The sequence below is a fragment of the Eumetopias jubatus genome, unplaced genomic scaffold (genome assembly GCF_037043125.1).
Source record: "Eumetopias jubatus isolate StellerSeaLion01/CBP00866 unplaced genomic scaffold, mEumJub1_p1.0 scaffold_13, whole genome shotgun sequence".
In the NCBI taxonomy this organism is placed as follows: domain Eukaryota; kingdom Metazoa; phylum Chordata; class Mammalia; order Carnivora; family Otariidae; genus Eumetopias; species Eumetopias jubatus.
This window is the reverse complement of record NW_028274819.1, coordinates 67,484,043-67,509,831: the sequence shown is the minus strand read 5'-3', so window position 1 is coordinate 67,509,831 and position 25,789 is coordinate 67,484,043. Positions and strand designations below refer to the sequence as shown.

The 25,789-nt window shown below is 44.5% G+C and overlaps 1 protein-coding gene across 1 annotated transcript in view; it reads left to right on the top strand.

The window, feature by feature from the left end:
- Positions 1-25,789, top strand: part of ME3 (malic enzyme 3) — a 114,080-nt gene that overhangs the window by 73,790 nt on the left and 14,501 nt on the right. Inside the window, exons 6-7 of the mRNA XM_028126799.2 lie at positions 10,853-10,962; positions 25,486-25,583. Of these exons, the coding sequence (XP_027982600.2) occupies positions 10,853-10,962; positions 25,486-25,583 (208 nt within the window). The remainder of the gene's footprint in view (positions 1-10,852; positions 10,963-25,485; positions 25,584-25,789) is intronic.

Sequence of the window (25,789 nt, the reverse complement as noted above, 5' to 3'; positions counted from 1 at the left end):
ATAAGTGCTAGAGTCAGATATAGCCGGATTCCAATTCCAGCTCCACCGCTTTCCAACCACACAGAGTCAGTAAGCCCCGGGCAAATCACTTCACATCTGTAGTTCAGGAGTCCTTCTCTGAAACAGCACCTACTTCATAAGGTCATGTGAAGATTAACTGAGATAATGTATGTAAATAGCTCAGCATGATGCTCAGTGAGTAATAAGCACTCGATAAAGTTTAGCTATTTTTATTACTGTTGTTAGTAGTAGTGTCTTAATGAATATGTAAGGCAATTATAATTAACATTTAAATTGGTGTTTTGGTGAAGTCCATTACCTGTATTTGAATGTACATGGATGAATTGAGAACAAATTTTTTTCATCTAGACCATTTCAATTTTCACTTTGAAATTTTGTTTTTGTTCTTAATTACATTAACAAGTTGGCAGGCAAACTCACTAATCTACCAACTCCTTCATATATCCATCCCTTTGTAAAACATTTATTGGACAACTAAACTATCACCTCATCACAGGTGTTCAGTAGATGCTTTTGGATGGATGCATGGACAGATGCATGGATGGGCTGATGGATGGATGGATGATGTCGACAGCAACTGGAGTAATCACCTTTGGGTCACACCAGCCAGTGGTTTGGTTTTATGAAAAGCCATGAGGGGCTGAGTGACTGGAAGAAAATGGTAAAGGTCCCAAAGGTCTCAGTGGAGACAAAGAAAAGGTACAAGGTGCAGTAGGAATGAGGGAAGCAAAGGACAGGCTGTCAGAGACCGACATGGACAGTATGACATTCTGGAGTAGGAGTGGTTCCTGGTAAGGAAAGGTCCAGGGAGCAGCCATGGGGATAGGTATCTGAGGTGGATAGGGGTTCTGGAGGGTCCTTAAATCCAAGGAGATCTGGGAACTAAGTCCAGGTTACTGGATGGAAAATTCACATTGCACACTGCACATTTTGTGCAATTCTAAGTTAGGATTAAAGTACCATGAATTAACGAGGTTTTACTGTATCTCATCAAATTGTTCCCTGGGGAGGTTCTCTTATATAAAATGGAATGTAGGAGGGGGCCAATATGGTGGTGTAAGAGGACCCTAAACTCACCTCATCCTATGGATACAACTAGAAAACACTCACATCAGTGTAAATAATCCAGAAAATGACCCAGACTAGCAGAACAAACTCCACAATTAAAGGGAGAGAAGAGGTCTTATTGAAGAAGGTGGGAAGGACGAGGATCCAGTGGGGAGCTAAAGGGACTAAGGACATCTATGGGCGGGAAGGAGCTGCAAACGTGGAAGAGGGAGAGAAAACCAAGGAGCCTACATGAGGGCCACAAATCCCCAAAACATTTGACTCTGAAAGTGAGAAGGGCCAAATTTTATGAGTTCTTACACCCAGCAAGACTTAAAGCCTGGAGTTGTTTGTTTGTTTTTTTAAAGATTGTATTTATTTATTTGACAGAGAGAGACACAGCGAGAGAGGTAACACAAGCAGGGGGAGTGGGAGAGGGAGAAGCAGGCTTCCCGCTGAGCAGGGAGCCCGATGCGGGGCTTGATCCCAGGACCCTGGGATCATGACCCGAGCCAAAGGCAGACACTTAATGACTGAAGCACCCAGGCGCCCCAAGCCTGGAGTTTTAAAAATCAGAGGGCTCAGCTCTGGAAGAGCCCAGAGGGTAATAGGAAGCTGAGTCCCTGCACTTAAAGAGACAGCATGACAAACGGCCTGTGGAGATACAGCCTAGCAGCAGCAGTCTAAAAAACACCTGGGGCAGACAGGAGGGAGAGTTATTTGCACATCTCAGAGCAGGTCCTGGAGGGGCAGGGTTCCTAGAGGGACTTCCCCAGGAACAAAGGAGCTGGCAGGAGCCATTTCCCTCCCCCACCCCCCGGCATAAACACACAACCACCTGTGGGTACCAGCACAGAGGCAACATTCACTACCTAACTTGCTTACACCAAGCCCTGCCACCCTCACTTTGGCGGATCCCCTCCTCCCAGTCACACTTGCCTCAGTACTGGCACTGCAGGCCCCTCCCCCAGAAGACTAGCACAAATCTTGCCAACACCACATCTCCCAATTTGGGCATGTGCAGGGCCTCTGTCCCTGTGCTGGTGGCTGCAGGTGCTGTAGAAGCCAGAAGTGCACATTGTTAAAATTGCACAGCCCACCCACACAGCCCTGGTCCCAACAGTGGCCCCACCTTGTTGAAACTGCATGCCTCACCTGAGCGGGGATCAAACCCTGCCTACAACAGGCAAAGAGATCCTCTGCAGATGAATGGCCTGAAGGAAAAAGGTATCCAGGACACACAGCAGGGCACATGCAACACACGCAGGAGACAACCCTGAAGTGGCAGGTTCTGGTGAACAGGAGACACAGCACTGTAGGACACTGAAGGACCTCTTCTTCATAAGGCCATTACTTTCAAGAGCAAGAGATGTAGCTGAATTTCCTAATCCACAGAAACAGACACAGAAAGTTAGACAAAATGAGGAAACAGAGGAATACGTCCCAAATGAAAGAACAGGACAAAACCACAGCAGAAGATCAAAGCAAAATGGATATAAATAATATACCATATTAAGGATTTCAAGTAATGGTCATAAAGTTACTCACTGGACTTGAGAAAAGAGTGGAGGACATCAGTGAAACCCTTAACAAAGAGACAGAAAACACAAAAAAGAACCAATCAAAGATGAAGAGCACAATAAATGAGATTAAAAATACACTAGATGGACTAAATAGCAGGCTAAAGGAAGCAGAGGAACAAATGAGTGACCTGGAGGCACAGTAATGGAAAGTACTCAAGCTGAGAAGGTGAGAGAAAAAGAAAATTATGCAAAATGAGAATAGACTTAGGAAACTCAGCAACTCCATTAAGCATAAAAACATTCCCATTATAAGGATTCCAGAGGAAGAAAAGAGAGATAAGGGGGCTGGCTCAGTCAGAAGAGCATGTGACTTTTGATCTTAGGGTCATGGGTTCGAGTCCCACATTAGGTGTAGAGATCACTAAAAAATAAAAAATTAAGAGAAAGAGGGGAAAAAAAGGGGGAGGACAGAAAATTTATTTGAAGAAATAATAGCTGAAAACTTCCCTATCTGGGGAAGGAAACTAATATGCAGATCCAGGAAGCACAGAGACCCCCCCCCACCAAAATCAACTCAAGGAGGTAGGTCTACACCAAGACACATAGTAATTAAAATGGCAAAAGTAGCAATAAAGAAAAAAATTTTAAAGCAGCAAGAGAAGGGGTCCCTGGGTAGCTCAGTCAGTTGAGTGACCGACTCCTGATTTCAGCTCAGGTCATGATCTCAGAGTCCTGGGATCGAGCCCCATGTCAGGCTCCTTGCTCAGCAGGGAGTCTGCTTGTCTCCCTCTCCCTCTTCCCCTTCCCCTACTCAAACTCTCTCTCTCAAATAAATACATAAATCTTAAAAAAAAAAAAAAAAGGCAAGAGAAAAGAAGACAGTTATATACAAGGGAAACCCTATAAGGCTATCAGGGGATTTTTAAGCAGAAACTTTCCAAGCCAGAAGGGAGTGGCATAATATATTCAAAGTGTTGAAAGGGAAAAATCTGCAGCCAAGAATACTCTATTCAGCAAGGCTATCATTCAGAATAGGAGAAATAGTTTCAAGACAAAAGCTAAAAGAGTTCATGACAACTAAACCAGCCCTACAAGAAATGTTTTTTTTTAAAGATTTTATTTATTCATTTATTTGAGAAAAAGAGAGAGCACATGAGGAGGGGAGGGTCAGAGGGAGGAGCAGACTCCCTGCTGAGCAGGGAGCCCAATGTGGGACTCGATCCCAGGACTCCAGGATCATGACCTGAGCTGAAGGCAGTCGCTTAACCAACTGAGCCACCCAGGCGCCCCCTACAAGAAATGTTAAAGGGAATTCTCTGAGTGGAAAGGAAAGACCATAAATAAGAGTAAAAAAAATAACACAAAAGGAGTAAAAATAAGTATATCTGTAAAAATCATGAAGGGAGTCACAAAATAAAAGGATGTACAGTATGATACCATATATCAGAAATGTGGTGAGGAAAGGAGTAAAGAATTTGTGTAAAGGGCTCAAATGTAAGCAGCCATCAACCTAATATAGACTGCTATCTGCAGAAGATGTTATATACAAACCAAATGGTAACCACAAATCAAAAATCAGTAATAGATATGCAACGAGTAAAGAGAAAAGGATCCAAGTATATCACTAAAGAAAGTCAGGAAACTATAAAAGAGATCAAGAGAAGAAAGGATCAGAGAGGAACTACAAAAACAACGACAAAACAAGTAACAAAATGGCAATAAATACATACTTATCAATAATTAGTTTGAATGTAATGGATTAAATGCTCCAATCAAAAGAGATAGGGTGATGGCATGGATAAAAACAAGATCCATTTAAATGCTGCCTACAAGAGACTCATTTGAGACCTAAAGACACATGCAGACTGAAAGTGTGGGTATGGAGAAACATTTTTCATGCAAATGGAAAACCAGAGTAGCAATACTTATATCTGACAAAATAGACTTTCATACTAAGGCTGTAAAAATAGACAAAGAGGGGCACTATGTAATAATAAAGGGGACAATCCAACAAGAAGATATAACAATTGTAAATATTTATGCACCCAAAATAGAAGCACCCAAATGCATAAAACAGTTAATAACAAACATAAAGGAACTAACTGATTGTGATACAATAATAGTAGGGGATTTTAATACCCCACTTACCTCAGTGGACAGATCATCCAAACAGAGAATCAACAAGGAAAGAGTGACTTTGAATGACACACCAAACCAGATGAATTTAACAGATATATTCAGAACATTCAATCCAAAAAGAGCAGAATACACATTCTTTTCATATGCACACATGAAATTCTTCAGAGTAGATCACATATTAGGCCATAAAACAAGTCTCAACAAATTAAAAAAGATCAAAGTCATACCATGCATCTTTTCTGATCACAATGCTATGAAACTAGAAATCAATCACAAGAAAAAATCTGAAAAGACCACAAATATGTGGAGGTTAAATAACATGGTACTAAACAATGAATAAAAAAAATGAAAACAAAAAACAACAGTACAAAATCTCTGGGATGCAGCAAAAGTGGTTCTAAGAGGGAAGTTTATAGCAATACAGGCCTATCTCAAGAAGCAAGAAAAATCTCAATAAATAGCCTAACCTTACACCTAAGGGAGCTAGAAAAAGAAGAACAAAGAAAACCCAAACCCAGCAGAAGGAAGAAAATAATAAAGATCAGAGCAGAAATAAATGATATGAAAACTAAAAAAAAAAAAAAAAAAAAAAAAACAGTAGAACAGATCACTGAAACCAGGAGATGATTCTTTGAAAAGATTAACACAATTGGTAAATCTCTAGCCAGACTGAGAGAGAGAGAGAGAGGACTCAAATAAAATAAAATCACAAATGAAAGAAGAGAAATAACCGACACTACAGAAATATAAAGGATTGTAAGAGAATATTATGAAAAATTATATGCCAACAAATTGGACAACCTAGAAGAAATGGAAACATTCTAGAAACATGCAACATACCAAAACTGAAGCAGGAAGAAATAGAAAAATAGAACAGACTGATTACCAGCAATGAAATTGAATCAATAATCAAAAAACTCCCAACAAACAAAAGTCCAGGACCAGACAGCTTCACGGGTAAATCCTACCTAACATTTAAAGAAGAATTAATACCTACTCTTCTCAAATTTTTCCAAAAAAAAAAAAAAATAGAAGAGGAAGAAAAACTTCCAAATTCATTCTATAAGGCCAGCAATACCCTGATACAAAAACCAGATAAAGACACCACAAAAAAGAGAACAACAGGTCCGTATTTTTGATGAACATAGATGCAAAAATCCTCAACAAAGTATTGGAAAACCGAATCCAACCACATATTAAAATAATCATTCACCACAGTCAAGTGGGATTTATTCCTGGGATGCAAGGATGGTTCAATATTTGCAAATCAATCAACATGATACATCATATCAATAAGAAAAAGGATAAAAACCATATGATTATTTCAGTAGTTATGCAGAAAAAGCATTTGATGAAGTACAACATCCATTTATGATAAAAATCGTCAACAAAGTAAGCTTAGAGGGAATATACCTCAACATAATAAAGTCCAGATATAAAAAACCCACAGCTAACAGCATACTCAATGGGGAAAAACAGAACTTTTCCCCTAAGGTCAGGTACAAGACAAGGATTTCCACTCTCACCACTTTTATTCAACATAGTCCTAGCCACAGCAATCAGACAACAAGAAGAAATAAAAGGCAACCAAATTGGTAAGGAAGAAGTAAAACTTCCACTATTGGCAGATGACATGATACTATATGTAGAAAACCCTGAAGACTCCACCAAGAAACTACCAGAACTAATAAATGAATTCAGTAAAGTTGTAGAATACAAAACCAATGTACAGAAATCTGTAGTATTTCTATACACTGCTAATGAAGCAGCAGAAAGAGAAATTAAGAAAACAATCCCATTTATGACTGCACCAAAAAGAATAAAATACCTAAAAATAAACTTACCCAGAGAGGTAAAAGACCTGTACTCTGAAAACTATAAAACATTGATGAAAGAAATTGAAGATAACAGAAAGAAATCAAAAGACATTTCATGCTCATGGATTGGAAGAACAATATTGTTAAAATGTCTATATTACCCAAAGCAATCTACAGATACAATCCCTATCAAAATACCAACAGCATGTTTTACAGAACTAGAAAAAACAATCCTAAAATTTGTAGGAAACCACAAAAGACCCTGAATAGCCAAAGCAATCTTAAAAAAAAAAAAAACACTGAAGGTATCCCAATTCCAGACTTCAAGTTATATTACAAAGCTGTAGTAATCAAAACAGTATGGTACTGGCAAAAAAATAGACACGTCAATAAAACAAAATAGAAAGACCAGAAATAAACCCACAATTATATAGTCAGTTAATCTTCGACAAAGCAGGAAAGAATATCTAGTGGGCAAAAGACAGTCTCGTCAACAAATGGTATTGGGAAAACTGGACAGCTACATGCAAAAGAATGAAACTGGACCACTTTCTTACACCATACACAAAAAATTAACTCAAAATGGATTAAGGACCTAAATGTGAGACCTGAAACCATAAAAATCCTAGAAGAGAATAGAGGCTGTAATTTCTCTGACATCAGCCAAAGGAACTTCTTTCTAGATATGTCTCCTGAGACAAGGGAAACAAAAGCAAAAATAAAGTATTGGGACTACATCAAAATAAAAAGCTTCTGCATAGCAGAAGAAACAACCAACAAAACTAAAAGACAGCCTATGGGAGAATGAGAGAAGATATCTGCAAATGACATATCTGATAAAGGGTTAGTACCCAAAATATGTGAAGAACTTATACAACTTAACACCAAAATAATCCAAGTAAAAAATGGGCAGAAGACATGAACCGACATTTCTCCAAAGATGACACCAAAATAATCCAAGTAAAAAATGGGCAGAAGACATGAACTGACATTTCTCCAAAGATGACATACAGATGCCAACAGATATATGAAAAGATGTTCAACATCACTCATCTGAGGGAAATGCAAATCAAAACCACAATGAGATATCACCTCACACCTGTCAGAATCATTACGATTAAAAACTCAAGAAACAAGTGCTGGCAAGGATGTAGAGAAAAAGGAACCTTAGTGCACTGTTGGTGGGAAGGCAAACTGGTGCAGCCAGTTACTGTGGAAGACAGTATGGAGGTTACTCAAAAAATTAAAAATAGAACTATCCTATGACCCAGTAATCACACTACTATTTACCCAAAGAATATGAAAACACCAATTCAAAAGGATATATGCACCTCTATATTTATTGCAGTGTTCTTTATAATAGCCATATTACAGAAGCAGCCTAAGTGTCTGTCAATAGATAAATGGATAAAGAAGATGTGGTATATATACACAATACAATATTATTCGCCATAAAAGAAGAAATCTTGCCATTTGCAACAACATGGTTGGAACTAGAGCGTATTATGCTAAGCAAAGTAAGCCAGTCCGAGAAAGACCTATACCATATGATTTCACTCATGTGGAATTTAAGAAACAAAACAAATGAACAAAGTGGGGGGAAAGAAACAAACCAAAAAACAGACTCTTAACTATAGAGAACAAACTGATGGTTAGCAGAGGGGAGGTGGGTGGGGGATGGGTGAAACAGGTGATGGGGATTAAGAGTACACTTATCTTGATGAGCACTGAGTAATGTATAGAATTGTTGAATCACTGTATTGTACATCCAAAATATAACACTGCATGGTAACTACACTGGATTTAAAAAATAAATTTAAAAGGTAAAAAGTAAAAAGTAAAATAAAAATTTACTCATAAAAAACTCAATTTAATATGAAAGAGTAATTGTGCACTGAACAAAGGTATTTATTTATAATTCTTACCTTATTTTTACCTCAAAGTAGTATTGCTTAAAGGTCAAGTGTGGGGGGGAGGAGAGGGGTGTGTGGGTGTGTGGGTGTGTGTGCGCGCGCATGTGCGTGTGTTTAAGAAAGAGAGAAAGAACGTGCATCCCATTGCTTTGTTGTCTGACCTTTTCGGCATTTTAGCTCCAGGCCAGTCGTGGAGCAACACTGGGAGTCTTGTGAGGATTATATATAGCAAAATGTCACCAACAACCAAAGACATTCTGTCCCCCTCCCAATCCAAATACATGAAATTCACACCCTGGGAAAAAATTCACAGTAAATTTTGGCTCGGCAAGAATAGCATTATATTTGTGCACAGGAGGTTTTCTTTTTCAGTTTTATTCACTGTATAACGAGAAGGGGGCTGGATGGTGGGTCTGGAGATGCAGCGAGCCCTTCTCCTCACCGCAAATAGTACTTGCTCTGTGACTGTAAATAAGAATTGTGGCCAAGATGACACGTGTGTTTTGCACTTTACAGTTTAAAAATCACCCCAGCTTTTCATGCTCACAAAAGCCCACTGCAGTTGGCCAGGCAGACATGACTGTGCCCACTGATAGATGGAAAACCAAGGCAAAATTGAGGAGTGAAGTGACAGGTGTCAGACTACTCTGAGCCAGGTTAGGCACACAAACCTGCTGACCCATGCCCAGCACTGTTAGTACTGGACTATGGAAGTCACAATCTCTCCATTTCTGCCCCTGTCACATGAACCCACCTCCAAGTCCTCCCACCAACAGCTTCAACTCACTAAGGTTCTGGAAGGACCATGAGAAGTGCAAATATTTACCTGCCACTGGATTTCTATTGTGCAGGGTAAGCCAGGCACAAAATCATGAGGTTGAAAAAGAAGTTTCTGGGCTAATTCAGTACTACTCACCCCTCATAGCCACCAGCCTCATCGGAAAAATGCCCCCAATAGCACAGGGAGCCCACCAGGTGTGTGCCCCTCACCACCACATTTTCTAGCAGGGGCATAAATCTGTCTTTCCACAGCTGGTCCCAAGCCTCTGGTTCACACCAGGTTGGGAGTAGCAGACCCCTTCTCCCTAGCTCCTGCCCCAACACTCCTGGCTGATCAATCAGGGCACTTTTTCTCAATGAATGTGAACTCAGATACTGTTAGAGACAAATGGACCCATGTATGTATGTCTATGTATTAGGTAATTTTTAATAATTTGTGTCATGCTTGTTTCCAATAAAAGGCACAATAGAACAAACTATCACAATGAGGATCAAAAGCAAGAAAGGAGGAAGGGGAAGGGTGTGTGCAGAAAGGGGGCTCTGAGGTTGCCTGCATCACAGAAGCAGAAAACTGAGTGCTCAGCTTTCTCACAATGTCAACAGGAAAAATGGGTTACGAATAATACAGTCGCTTTGTAGGAAATACAAACTTTTCCCTGACCCTGAAATCTAAGAGTCAATTGTAGCATAGATTTTGAATAAGGCATATCAAGCAGTTAATGGGCATTGTCTTCATCCACTAAGGCAGTATTTCTCAGAGCTTCTGGACTATCAGAATCCAAACAATCTGGGGTGGTCATCATTTCATAATGTATACGTATATCACAGTATCCCATTGTACATCTTAAATATATGATTTTTGTGAATTCTACCACAATAAACCTGGAGGGAAAAAAGGTACATTCCCAAGCCCTGCCCCAAACTCACTGAACGAGAATCTCTGGCAGATGAGCCTGGGGCTCTGTATTTCAAGCAAGCTCACGAACTGATTCTTGTGTACCTGCAAGTTGGCAAACACCCTTATCAAAGTGTGGGTAGATGACAGTGCCTTCATGTAGTGGCCTTTGCCAGCCTTCCTTGCATCTGAGCAGGACACAATGCCTGAACCCAGAAGAGTCTGGTGGAGGAGCTCCATGTCTCAGGACCCACCCAGGGAGATATGTGCAGGCTGCAGAGGCTCTGTAGGCCCCAGTGGTTGGGAAGTGGGGGTTTCTGCATGCACTTGGGTGGGAGTGAGCTTGCTGCTGGGATTTCAGATGGCCGCAGGCCCCAAGGAGGGCAGGCCCCATCTCAGGTCTTGCCATCACCCCCCAGGGTCTGCCATCCATAGCCCATGGCAGCCCCCAGCCTACATTAGAGCCAGGGATATGGGCTCAGCAGACCACCAGACCCGGTGTTCCTACTCTGTCCCTTCCCCGTCCTCATCCATCATGGGGGCAGGCAGAGCCCAGGAGTCCAGGAGCCAGCCAGGTGGCAAAAGCCCCAGCGCAGGAGCCATGCTGCCCCCACTACCTCCTGTCCTGTGCCTCCCCACTCCCCAGGGCAGGCTGGGATCTGCCAGGGACTGGCTGTGGGGAGGCAATCACGAGTGCTTCCCTTTCCCTGCCCACAGGTTTGGAATAAATTGCCTCATCCAGTTTGAAGACTTTGCCAATGCCAATGCCTTCCGCCTGCTCAACAAATACCGCAACAAATACTGCATGTTCAACGATGACATCCAAGGTAAGGCTTGCCCTGCCTGACAAAGCCACTGAGGACTGAGGCCTTCCCACAGGCTGCCCTGCGTGCTGGAGTGGGGGCGCCTCCCAGCTCGCCCACTGCCCACAGCTGGGGCAGAAAGAGCATTCATGTTGGGGCCAACTCCCACTTGGCTGATTCTTAGCTCTCTGACTTTGGAAAAGTCCCTTAACTTTGCTAGGCCTCAGTTTCCTCACCTATCAAGTGGACACGATTACTGCTTCAGAGGAAAGTAAGAATTATGGGATTTAATATCTGAGAGAAATACTAACCAATGCTGCCATTTTCTAGCCAGTTGAACTTGGGCTAATCAAATCTCTGAGCTGTAGTTGTATCCTCTAGTTATTGGGATGATAATAACTGCCTTGGAAGATTATTATGAAAATTTAAAGAGCTAATGTATAGAAAGTGTACTTTCTATACACTATGTACTAGTGTGCATAGGACTTATCAGACCAGAGCATCAATCACCATAAAAATGGCTGGGAAACAGCCTCAGTAACTCACTCTTGGATTTCCCAAACACTAGGTATAGCCCTATCCAGCCCATAATTTGGCTGGAATGCATGCTACTCAGAATGATAACTATGAAAGACATTGACACCAGGGCCCCAGGGCATTCCAAAAGCCAATGGGAAGCATCTTCTAGTGCAGGGTCAACTGGGTTACCTGTTCTATGGCCCAGAAGTATCTGAAGGCACTTGCTTCTTGCTGTGGAGATGCCAGTATGTGAAACTAGAGGGGAGGGCGAGTCCCTCACACATCATCTCTCCTGATCCAGGCCTTCTCAATAAGAGCATTGGGAACCATTCCCAGTATTTTATAAGCTCAGGAGACACCTGAGGACATACAGATTATTATTTAACAAATGAAGTTTGGCATGCAAAATCTTTCAAAAGCAAAAATGCATGTCAGAACAAGAACAAGTTGGTGGGGGACAGGTGTTGGTCCTTGGGAGTAAAAGATTGGCCAACCCTTCCTTTTTGCAGATGAGACCCAAAAAGGTCACAACTTTTCATCAGATGAGTTAGGGTTACACCTAGGAGAATTCAAACCTGTGTAATAATAGCTAAGGTTTAGAGCTGAATATTTATTGTACATCACGCACTGTTTTAAGTACTTTACACTTTTGATCCTATGAGATTTTATCATCTCTGTCTTAGGAATGAAGAAACTGAGGCACAGAGAGAATAAGCTTATATAGTAAGTGTAGCGTTGAAATTTGGACTCTAAAGTCTAAGTTGATAATCACTCACCATACAGTTCCAAGACCTTACATGATTACAAAACCAAAGGCCCTTTCCTGTGGCCCACATTAAGGGCTAAAGAAATGTGATAAATGGGGTTTTTTTTGGTCATAAATTTTCAAGAGGCATGATAGCACAGTTAAGCATATTATTAGACAATTAAGATCAAAATATATGACTTCAGCACTTGAAGAGTGGGTAGCCAGAGAGAGGAGACCCAGTAAGGGCAAGTTGACCCATGGCAACCCTTCCCCCAGCCCAGGGGATGCTGTCCTCCCAGATGTATGGGCCTGGGCCAAGCATTGGCCGCCGGCCCAGCCTCACCCAGAGAAGTGGGGTGCTCTGCACAGACAGGGCAGCGCATTCACTCCCTGCCCGCCTGCCGGTCACCCCACTGTTAGCCCAGTGGGCAGGGCTGGGACCACAGCCCTTGAGGAAACACCTGCGGGCTAGCCCCTGACCAACTCCCCCGTCATGGCCCTCACTCTGAGTCAGCGGCAGAACAGCCATCCCCCTGGGTCCACGGGGCTGCCAAGGCCAGAAGGTGGGAGTGGAAAACAAGTCCATGGGGGCCACACAGCTGGTGCAGACTCCAGATGGGCGCGCACGCGCGCACACACACACACACACACACACACACACACACACACACACGCAGTCCTGTGTATACATCCTCATAAACATGGGCACAGGGACACATCCGGGCCCTGCCATCCCTCTGCCTCCACTGGCCCCCACCGCCACCAGAGAGCACCTCTAGGATGAAACCAGGGCTGTCAACTCCCTCTTCACGAGAAAGTTCACACTCCCCCACTGGAAGCATAAGGCTTCAGGGGTCTGCCGATCTCTGCCCCCCTTGCACCCCCACTAACCTCTCTGTCCTCTGACCCGCCCTTACTGTTATCCTCTGACCTCCTTGCCTGTTGGTTCTCTCTGCACATGAAAGCGCTGCTCCTCATTCCTCCCCCATCATCTTCACCTGAGGAACTCCTACTTAGCCTTCACGACTCCGCTTCAGGCTCTCCTGTCCCAGGGAAGGCCTCATGTCGGCCTTTGCTCCCCCAGTCTGATTTGGGTACCCACTGGGAGCTCCCATGGTGCCCCCGTTAGTGCTCTTACCACACTGTACCCCAGATGCCCACACTGAATCGTCTGTCTCCCCAGAAGACGATAAGCTTCCAGAGACAGAGACTGTGTGATCTGTTCTCATTCCCCAGTTCCCAGCACGGCGTCCGGCACATTATAGCTGCTTCATAAGGAACTGGAGAATGAATGAATGAATGAATCACACACACACACACACACACACACACACACACACACACACACAGTGACCTTCTGAGAAGGTCACCCACCAATTCCTGGGGGCATGTGTACCTCGGACACCTGCCCCTGCAGCCTCTCTCTTGTCCAGGTCATCATGCACGTTCAGATGCATATACATCTTCACATGTGCACCCTCGTGTACACACACGTAGCATGTTTTAATTAAATCAATTCATTGGCTTTTGTTTCCTGTTTATAGCCAGTTCCAGCAGAGTCTATTTTGCTCCCAGGCAAAGCCAGATGGAATAGTTTTCTGGGCCCCACAGCAGACAGCAGAGGAATTTCCCATTCTTTCCTCAGAAATTAAAGACTAAAGTCATGAATCTAAAATGTGTAACAAGAGCTAGCAAATAGTGGGGCACCTGGGTGGCTCAGTCATTAGGCATCGACCTTCGGCTCGGGTCACGATCCCAGGGTCCTGGGATCAGGTCCCGCCTCAGGCTTCCGCAGGAAGTCTGCTTCTCCCTCTCCCACTCCCCCTGCTTGTGTTCCCTGTCTCGCTGTGTCTCTGTCAAATAAATAAATAAAATCTTAAAAAAAAAAAAAAAGAGCTAACAAATAGTACCAGAATGTCAGGATCCCTATAATATCAAGTCTTTGATCAGGACAGCCTGACCATTAGGTATGACCATGTAAGCGACAAAAGTAAAGAGATGGACGTGGAGGTGGACCCCCCCACCAGACCTTCCTTCAAGAAAAAACTTGTCCCAACTGCTGACAGGGCTGTCAGCTGTGTCAGGCAGAGAGTCTCAGGTACAGAGAGCCGCCTTGCCCACGGTCCTCCCTGCCAGAGACGCCCTCACCCAGTGATGAGGGAATATAGAAGCCCAACCATTGTGGCCCAATGGAGGACAGTGCGAAGGGGACATTTTAACTCCAGAGCTCCCCACGGGGTTGGCTGAGGTTTTGAGGACTACATACAGCCTGGCTTCTCCTCTGCCCCATCCTGCTTCCCGCTCCCCTCTTCCATAGGTGCTGATCCCAAGGGCATTTCTTTTGTTTTGTTTTTTTTTAAGATTTTATTTATTTGACAGAGAGAGACACAGTGAGAGAGGGAACACAAGCAGGGGGAGTGGGAGAGGGAGAAGCAGGCTTCCCGCTGAGCAGAGAGTCCGATGCGGGGCTCGATCCCAGGACCCTGGGATCATGACCTGAGCCAAAGGCAGACGCTTAACAACTGAGCCACCCAGGCACCCTGCCAAGGGCATTTCTTGGTAACATCTGGAACACTCCACATGTCTCAGAATCTGCTTCCCAGGGAGCCCAAGCTGCAAAGTGATAACATTTTGCATGCACACAGGACTTTAGATGCAAAAAGTGTTTTTCGTACACACTATCTCACAACTTCCTCGAAATAGCCCCTCTCCCTTCAGGGAGGACAGACATTGCTGTCCCATGTCACAGGTAAAGAAACTGAAGTTCATGGATTACATTTTGCTCCAGGTCACAAAGCCAAACAGGTACAAGGTGGGACTAGAACCTAGTTATTTCTGAGTCAAAGTTCTCCATCTGTCTCCGTGATATCAGGCTGCCTATTTCTCCATGTGTGTGAGGCGGTGGAGTCTTCTTGCTAAGGATTAAATTCCAGATCCCACATAAGTGGGGGTGTCACTGGTCTCCAGCAGCCTGCTGCTCCCATCTTCCCCATCCCTTCCTCCAACTCCCCCAGTTTACAGACCAAAGAGGAGGCCCAGGGAGGGGAAGGGGCTTGTCCTCATCACCAGCTGGTTACTGATGGGTCCAGGACCAGAAGCCTATGATGTGTGTCCTCAGTGCTAAGTGGGAAATTAAGAGATGGGTGAGGAATTCCAGGACTCGTGGGACAACATGGAAGATTAAGCTCATGCTAGAACTGGCCCCTTTTACCTCCAAAGTAAAGAGAAATGAAACATAAAACAATATAGCCATGCTCAAAAGTAGAAAAGGAACATCCACATGCAGACTTGAAGAGGGCTGAGAGAGAGAGAGAGAGAGGGAGAGGGAGAGAGAGAGGGAGGCATGACAGTGGCAAACAGACACCAGAAACAAGTCACATGTGGTTGCTGGGGCCAAGCCCAGCCTACCCCAGCAGGACCCCAGCAGGACTCATCGTCAGAATCTGCCCAGCACCCCACACAAGGTAGGGACTGGAACCAGGCCGCCCACATAAAAATGAGACTGGGCCCACGCTGCCTGCTCTGAACACCAGGCCGGCCTCCCATCCTTGGTGGAAGATCTGACCAAAGGCTTCAGGCTCCCCGCAGACTGCGCTCCGTGAGGGCAGGGGCATGCTGGGAGCTGAGCGGGAGCTGAGCAGACTTCAAACGGTCTCCCGGCCAGTCCTGCTGTCCCACACACCGGGGATTCACCGACCCCACAGGGCCGTCCGCATGCTGGGGCCTCTGGAGCCCCAGGGCTGGAAGGGTCCGGGGCTCCCCCAGGCTGCCAGCGGTCGCCTCTGCTGCCCCAGGCTGGGTCTGTGGGCCGGGCTGCGCATGCGCTGACTTACAGCTGGCAGTCTCCGCAGGTATTTTGGAAAAGGCAGGGGCTCAGGTGACTTGTTTCAGCCAGGACCAGAGAAGCATCCCCGCTCTTAGGGGAGGAGAAAGAGACTTGGAAGGGGAACAGCAATAGCAATGGTCATGCTGGAGGACAGGCCAGCGGTGTCCTTCCCCAGGAGCCAGAAGCAGGATGCTGCTGGCCTAGTGACCTTGGCCCTCCGGCCCCCACTGCGAGCTGCTCACACCGTGCGGTCAGGGTCATGAAAGTCTAGCTGGCTTGTCTGTTCCAGAACATCCTCCTACCCCACCAACCTGCCCCAGACCGGCACTGCTCCCGAGTCCTACCACATCCCTGGGGCCAGTGGGCCTGTCAGGGTGCCCCATGGTAGGTCAGGCCATCGGCACCCTCTCACACTTTCAAGTTTTCATTTGTGAGTCAGAGAGCTTAACAGTCAGACCTTGGATTGAGACAAGCCCAAGTCTGAATCTCCCCATTTTTCTGTTTTGTGCTTTGGCCACATGTCTTAAATCCTCTCGGCCTTCTTTTCTTTCTCTGCAAAATGGACATAAGAGTATTAACAGCCAGGAAGGAGAATCAGCAGGTATCCACAGAATAAACCAGGATGCTTTTAAAAAGCCAGCATCTATTCTGGTTGGCTTTATTCACTGTGAAGTGTTTCCATCGTGACCTCTGTTTGTGGTGCCAGGGTGTTAGAAGGACAGGGGTGATGTGTAGGTGGGGACGGGCACGTAACGGTGCTGTTCTAATACCTCTGGTGCCTAGTAGGCTCCTGACACATAGGTATAGGGGTGGGGAGGAGGAAGGGTTGATACCCAAATACAGAGAGGCTCTGCTGGAGGTGAGGAGAGGGATCGGTGTGAGCACAGGAGTGGGCAAACCTGAGGAGAAGGGAGGCAGAACCTTTATCCATGTTCCACATACACCCTATTCTTCCAGCCCACTGAGTTCCTCTCACTGTTCTATGAACTTTCTTCCAACTCTGTGGTTTTGAATGTGCTGGCCCCTCTGCCTAGAATTCTCTTCTGCTCTTGGCTAACTTCTGTGTATCCTTAAAGGCTGAAGCCTCATCTTCTCCAGGGTACCACACCCAGGGCCAAGCTTGTCCCACAGGGGTCTAGCTGACCCGCACCCTTCCCCAGAGCCCAGGAGTCACACACTTTGCAGAATGCCTCCAAGTTCCCCAGAGCTCAGATATCATGATACCAAAGGGGCAGATGGCTCTGAAGACTCTGTCCAGCTGGTTTTCCTGCTTACAAGACACCAGGAGCTATTTCCAGTTCTTAGGGGTCTACTGCCCCCTCCCCCACACCATCACCACACACAAGGAGCAGCAGTTCCTGGCCTTTCCAATCTCTCTCCCTCACAGTGAAGCCTCCCCTGGCCTTCTCAACCTTCTCTCTCCAGAGCCTTTCTTTTTTTCATGAAGTTCTATGTTCTGTGGCTGTTCTTCACTTACAGGGCTGTGTCTAGCCCTGAGGTTCCCATGGATCTCTTGCATCTGATCCTGGCTCCTCTGTGACCTCCCATTGCCCTGTTGCATCAGGTAAAACCCCAAAGAAGCCAAGAAGATGGTAACTGTTCCCTCTGGTTCCTCCCAAATTGTGTCAGAATAGGTCTGACCCATCTTATGCACGGGCTAAGAACTGCCTTCTAGAAAGTCCAGGGGTTCCAGAAAATTCTCCTCGTGACACAGAAATAGGGCTGAAGTGGTCTAGAAGTCCTTTGCTTGGTATCCAATTAAGGGAACTTGAATTTTCTGAACATATGTGCTGTTAACTATCTATGAACAGATGGTTTTATTCATCCTTTTATATCCAAGGCCTAGCACAATGAAGCCCCAGAACAGGCCCCCAGGACACGAATGAATGAATGAATGAATGAAGGTAGCCAGCTGCTGTGGGAAGGTGGAAGCAGGCCTGGCCTGGCCTTGCAGGGGAGGACACCCAGCCCCGCATGGCCCCAGACCTCTGAAGCCAGGGAGCAGACCCTGACCACGCCTAACTCCCCGCCCCTGTCACTGTCTGGGACAGCAGCCTTGCCTCACCTGAGAAATGGCTAGTTCTTCCCGTTTTCTCCACAATCTGTTGTTCAGCATGGAAGTTCCTTTAACTTTGTCAAATGTGACTGTTAGAAACTACCTTTTCAGCTTGTCCTTTTGTGCTATTTCCTGACTGTACCATCTCTAATACTGTTTACAGGAAATGTAATTATGGAAACCTCCCTCTGAAAAGGAAAACTTGTTTTTCTTTCGTTGTGAATGGGAAACAGTCACACTTTGGGCGGCCCATGGCATTTATGGGCCCAAGCCAGGTTCAGCAACATCCCTGCACCCCTAGGCTTCTCCAGGTGGTTACCTCCAGAAAGCTAAACGGCTTCCTTCCTCTCCACTTTCAAATCCCTAACACATTACCCAGAGCTGTCCAAATGAAAGTTAATGATGGAGATAACTTTATTTGCCAAACTTAATAAGATGGGGCTCAAGAACTGCTCTTTTTCCTCTTGAGCTCTGGTCTGTAAGTAGGGTAACTTGCCACTTCACAGGATGGCCCCAGAGGAGGATCCCAGAAAGGAGAGCAGGAGTGTGGGGCTCCAGGAGCCAAGTGCAGAAAGAGTTTCCCAAAGGGAAAAAGAGCAGCAGTATCCAATGCAGCTGAGAGACCAAGGGAAGAAGCAGCTGAGGACTGACTGCTGAATTTGGCAAGGTGGTGGGACAGGTGCTTGATTGGACTGAGTTTCAGAGAGACTGAGGAAAAAAGAAATAGAGGCAACAAGTATGTTCAGTTCTTTACAAATAAGAAATAGGGTGGGACTATACAGAGCCAACAGAAAGCCTTTTAAAGATGGGAGCTTCATGACATATTTGTATGCTGATGGCAGTGACCCAGCAGAGGAGAAATCAAGGAGGCAAAAAAAAAAAAAAAAAGAGAGAAAATTACAAGATAAATTCCTTGAGTAGGCAAAACAGACAGGATCTGGCGCACACGTGGAGGTGGCTTTAGCTAGGAGCAGGGACAGCTGACCCATAGTGACAGGAGAAAAGGCAAAGTGTATGGACATGGAGGCAGAGGGTCTCTAGACTTAGTGGTGGGAGGATTCAGAAGTTCTCTCCTGATTGTTTCTGTTTTCTTTGAACCTCACTTTCCACTTCTGAGAGGGGAAAAACATGGGGGCTCATAGTACCTGCTTGGTAGAGTTGTGTAAAGATTAAATGAGCAAATGAAGCTGAGCACACACACAGCACAGAGTCAAGGTCATGGTGAGAGTGATCAATAAATGGCAGTTGCCCTTGTATCCTTTCATGGAAATGTTCCATCCTTTCCTATCAGATTTCCCATTGTTTTGTCTTCTCTACCCCTTCTGGAGTCATTGACATCTGCCTAAGTTCTTTTCCTTCTACCTCCACTGCCCCTGCCCTCCAGTTCTCCCCCAAGGAAAGCCCTTCACGCCCCTCCTGCTGCCTTCAAGTCCAGAGGCAGGAGAAGCTGGTGGGGCTTCAGAGACCAGGAAGGGATGGAAGTAGCAGCCCCCATTTCCCTGCTCTGCTTCCAACTGGGTGACTGGCAGAGGCCTGTTTCCTCCTCTGCGCACTTGTTGTAGGTCATGCTCTCCAATCCCCATCCAGCACTGGATTTCTGCAGGTAAGCCCAGTTGTAAAGCTTGCCGGTTCTAACACAATAGATACTTGGCGTCTGAGAAGGAAAGGATTCATCAACTATTGTGCGCGCGGCGGCAGGGGCGGGGCGGGGGGGGGGTCCTCTGAGGGAATATCTTTGGCGCCATCTGGTGGCGCATGTCTTGCACATTTCCTTTGAGGAGGCAGAAGATGGTCTGAAATACAATCAGATGAGCAGAAAACCCCTCTATCCGATGGAAGGAAACTAGTACTTCACCTAGAGAAGTCATCTAGTTCAGTGCATCTCAGGTTTAAATGGGCATGTAAATCATCTGCAGACCTTCTGAAATACAGACTCTAACTCAGTAGAACTAAAATAAAAGTGGCTCTTAAGAGCCAAATATAGGATGGGTGGAGGTATTTGCGGAAAGACAGAAATGGGGAGTAGCTGATACAATAAGTGGACTATGAGAAAATCATAGACAAGGGTATTTAGGAATTTGGAGGAGGGTCATACCATGCAATTCTCACTGCCTGTGTAAGTGATTTAAATAATGACTTAAATTGCTTTTTGATGCTTTCTTGGGTGTCAGCTTGGTGTTCCTTTTGAATGCAGTACAGTGCTGAGCCTGGCCATGATACAGCCCCACTTTGTTCAGGTTAGATAAAAAGTAGATCTAGGAAAAGAATGGGAGGCTAAGGATGCCTGGCTGGGGAAAATAGGATGTCTGGCAGAGGAGATCCTGTGCACTGAGTCTTAAGGAATAAATAACAAACTGCAGAAGGTCCTATAGATAAATGGTAAACAGCATGGGCAAAGCACAGAAGTGTAAGAAGACACGGCCTGTTAGGGAATGATCAATAACACACCTGGTACACAGAGTATGTGGGAAGGCGTGAAGCAAAGATACGCTGATGCTGACAATATCCTTTTCTATACATGAACTAACAAAAAGTGTATTATGAACAACTTCTCTATAGTTGTCATCACACTTGGATGACACAATCAGTTAATACCAATTATACTTTCTTTAGAAAGTTATACTTTCAGTTAATACTTTCTTTACAAAGCAGGAATGAACCTATTTTGTTACCAAGGGTATCCTTGGTATCTCAGAGTCTGGTACAAAATTGATGCTTAATAAATAAATGAAGGCAATGAATTCCACACAATGACCTCTGACTACTGATTACATTACGGTTATTGGTGCTCAAGCCTTGGCAAACAGGGAGTTCCCTGAGGGCAGGGACCATGTGTGATTCACCTTCCCTAGTGCCTAGCATGGTGCCTGTCACCTGGCAGTCCCTCAGTACATGCACAGTGAGCTCCTCAGGGACCCTCAGAAGGGTGTTAGGAAAGCCCCCAGTAGTCCTCAGCCCAGGCTGTGGGACCCTGTGACACTTTATTTCTCCAGGCTTCCTGTGTGAAGGCTGGAGAGCCTGCACTCCACCTTCTGTGTTCCTACCTCGGGTCCTGCCTTCTGATGTCCATAATGATGAATGTGCATTTATTAGGCACCAGCTGTTTTCTATGTCCCCTGTCTTAGCCCAACACATGCCCTCTAAGCCAGGCACAAATCTAGCCCATATTCTGGGAAAAGGCCCTTTCCCAGAGCTACAAAACACAAACGCCTTAGATAACTGGAAAGAGAAAACAGAAAATTCACTCATATTCCCACCCTGCAACCTTTAGTATTTTGTTGTTCCTTCCAGATTCCGTGTGTGTGTTTCATTACAAATAGAATCATGACATGTAGATCTTTTAAGGTTCTCTTCCTTCCAACTAACTCAGTGAAGCATAGTCTAATGGTTAAGAGCACAAGGCCTAGAACCTGATTCCGTGGGATTCGCTGATTCCCTTCAGATTTTCACTCTGTTATATGATCTTGGATAACTCAGCAAACTACTCTGTACTTCATTTTCCTAGGCTGTAAAATGAGGATGATAATAGTTAGGATTAAATAAATAAACATCTTTACAGTTAGACATGTGAAGCACTTAGAACAATATCTGACATAAGTTAAAAACTTAATAGCATTTTCTATGTTGCCACATCATCTTCATAATGATCATTTTTAATGGATGCAATATATGTCCACACTAGCTAATTTACTTAACTCTTACTCCTTTGTTAGATGTTTAACTTATTTCCAGTCATTCCGTATTATAAATAACACAGTCATAAATATCCTAGGACACGCGTTGTGGATTTTTCCATACATAGCTTCCCAAAAGTAGAAGTATGAAGTTAAAGGGCACAAACATTTTATGCCTTTGGTCTATACTGGGAAATAGTTTTCCAAAAAAGGTCATAGCATTTTAAAATACAATTTATGCTGGAACTTTTTACTTTTCACTACTCCCTCACCAGCCTTGGATGACATCAAATTCTTTGATTTGTGCAACTTTAACAGCCCATAAGTAGTCCCACTATAACTTCCGTTTCTTTGACTATCATGGAAGCTAACAGTGCTCATGTGATTACTTTATTGTGAACTGTAAGTCAGGGTCTACACCAGTTGCTTTAACAGAGAAGACTTGGTACAAAGTATTGCTTATTATGTATTTTAAAAATGAAAAGCCCTAAGGACCTGCTCCCAGCCCTGAGGCTAGGGAACAAAGAGAAGACCAGGCGGCAGTCCGTTAGTGTTGGTGTCTCTGAGGGGTGCGCTACACGGCTAGTTCTGCAAGTGATGGACAAACTGCAAACTGAATTGAACTGCTGCTTCTAGAATATTCTGTTGCTGTAGAATTGGAAAACCTAGGCTGTGGGGTTTACAGATTTAGCAAGATGAAAATGCAGCATACCTACTTAAATTTGAATTTCAGGTAAATAATGAATAACTTTTTAGAATATTTATAATAATATTGCATGGGACATACACTAAAAAAGAAGTTATTTGTTGTTTATCAAAAATTCAAAGTTAAGTGTCCTACATTTTATCTGTCAATCTTACAAGGCAGGGGTGATGCTGGAAAAAGCATTCTGTCCCCCTCACCTAGCCCTTCCGTCACCCTCTGGTGCCAGTTATTGGCAGAGCCCAGCATAGAGCCAGTTGGCAAAGCTGGGAAGTGGTTTGCAGACAAAGCCAAGTGAAGGGTGGGTTTGAAACTGAGAAACAATTACCCGATAATTGGCACAGTCCATCCTTTCAACTGTTCAGCATCCATACACACAGTTCTATACACTGGTACTTCCAAACAACAACAAAAACAACTCTAACAAAATACCTAATAAAATACATCTTTCCAACAAATGAAGACATTCTCACCTTCTCCCCAAAATGGGGAGGAGCAAAGTCTCTACAGTCATTTTATTCATCTCTGGAAAATAGTCACACTACCCATCTCTGGGCAGGATTAACTACTCTTTAAACTCAGTCACAGTCACATTTGAAAATTCTGTCACCTAAAGACTAAACTGTAGAATTAACCTCCAACAATACTTATATAAAAAATAAGAGGAAGGAGAGGGAGAATAAATTAGCTAATATATACCATTACGTAAATCACATAATCATCAAGGAAGAAATTATGCATAGCTGCTATATTCCTTGTTTCTGTAATCAGTCATGAGGCCATAGTTGTTGCTTATACATTTCTTCCTCAACCTCCCATTCCATGTTTTCTTGTCCTTAGAGAGGACCTCGGTTGGCCAGGGTTCTTTAGTGGGATGATATAAACCTTTCTCTCTGAAGGATGTGAATCCTCAGTGGTCCTGCCTCTCTTTTGTTGCAGTAGTATTCATTAACATCTCCTAATGAGCATGCAAGTACTAAGACACACCCCAGAGGATCCCCTGGGCTCGGATCTAGTCCCTTCTGTCCTCCGTTGCCCCTCGGTCATCAAATAGCCTGATGACAGCCAGTAAAGTAACCCTGTCTTTCTTTGTCCACTGGTTTCATGGCAAAAAAAAGAGAACCAAATGGCCAGGTGGAAGTCTCAACTCTCCATTTGGTAGAACCATGTTGTGAACTCTTATGGAAGTGTTTGTCTCTTGGGAACCAACACCTCCAATCCAGAGAGCACAGAACTGAAGGGACAGGAAGCAAAATTTCTGCAAGTAACGTATTAGGTGAGATGGTGAAAGGAACCACTTCCACTTCAATTCCTTGATTTCCAGACCCAAGTATTCTGGCTATGGGAGAAAGAGCACAATGTATTGTTTGCTAAGTCAAATCTTATACTGCATCCTGTAAGATAGAACTTCAACAGCTTCATAGAGTGTTACCAACTGAGTCTTGGGTAAGTCTTTGGTAGCCCATTCTACTGATCTATTAGGCCAGCTGCGTCTGGGTGGCAGAGTACATATTAAGACCACTGAATTCCAGGGGCATAAGCCTAGTGCTTCACTTCTAGTACAGTAAAATGAATTCCTTGATTAGAACCTTATTGTCTGGAATATACCAGGATGATGACTAGGACATCCACAGATTCCAAACATCCACAGATTATGGCACTGGCCAAGTATTATATACAGGGGAAGAAAATCTATATCCAGAATATTTGTTTATTCCAGGGAGGATAAATCTCTTTCCTGTCTATAATGGAAAGAGTCCAATGTAATCTTGCTGCCAGGTAGACAGTCCTCCCAGGGAATGGTGCCATACCAGGAGCTCCATATTAGTCTCTGCCATTGACAGGTTAATCATTCAGCAGTAGGAATAGTAGGTCAGCCTTCGTGAGAGGAAGTCCATGCATAGCTTCCGTCCTTGCCACCATGGCTACTTTGTACATAAACTCATGGAGTAAATCCTAGGTGGCTGGAGAAGGATGCTAAGATACACAGGACATGCCATTTGTCCACCTGATTGAGGGAACCTATTTCATTACACCCTTTGGTGAACTTTCCTATGTGGCACAAATATGTTTGCACTCTATACCTATCCCAAGAGGTCCATCCACACACCCCTTCCCCAGACTTCCTCATCACCAGTCTTACTATTTATTCTATTCTAAGTCCCTGACCATCAACCAAACCATTAGCAACTGCCCATGAATCAATGTAGACCTAGCCATCTCTTAGACCAAAATGGACAACCAAATTTACAACTTGAAGTCCTATCCATTAGGAATATTTTTCTCACTATCACTCTTTGGGGCTACCTTTTACTGGAGCTGTGTGGCTGCAACCAGAAACTTCTCATTGATGCCAGTATATCATTAACAATAATCGGTAAACCAAGCCCAAGCTTCTTTCTCCTTGGTTGTAAGGAATCCCTAGTGAGTCCCTAGGTGTGCAATGAAGGAGAAGAAATCATGCAGCAGAAGAAGGTGTCAAATGAGTCTGAACCACCTGCTTATGCAACTTACTTGTACCTTCCAGACGGGCTCAAGCCACTGATGATGGTATGCTACTGGGCACACCAACCTTATGACTTGGTGGATAAGATAGGCAGCTCAGATCACATGGTCACTTAATATCTCATGGCTAGTTTGTGGTCTCATTTTTAATTTGCTTTCAATCCATTTATCCCTTAAACAAATTATTCTGTGAGGCTCACACTTCTTTTCTGCTTCTATTATACTTGTCCTTGTCATTTCATTTATGAATGATGGTGGTAGCAGCACCTGACTAACTGATCCTCTCTCCCAGGGTCCAGTCACAATCCAGGAGCTGTTTCCCAAAAGAAAAGTTATCTATAAACAGGGCATATACTTGCTCCAAAACCTGCATGCCTATAGACTTGACCTCTGTAAGGGCTAGGGAGAGTTGCTTGTTCTGCCGCACATTCTAGGTGTGGGGAACTCTGCCAAGAGTCTTCCCTTAGGGGTGGGGAGCCAGTGGCCAGAGACTGATCTCAGTGCGCTCTGTTGCAGGCACAGCCTCTGTCGCTGTGGCAGGGATCCTGGCTGCTCTGCGAATCACCAAGAACAAGCTCTCCAATCACGTGTTTGTTTTCCAAGGTGCAGGTGAGGTAGGTACCATCAGGAGAACAAGGATGGGTGGAGAAGCATGAAGGAAGGGAGGCGTTCAGGGGTTCAGAGAAGAGGAAGCAGCACAGGTATATTGTGATAATTGCAGCTGTCTAGACACCAACATTTGGGTGTCTCAAGGACTCCTGGGCCTCCCAGGAGAAGGGGGAAAGGTGCAGACAAGAGAGGATCTTGGTAAAGATTCTGA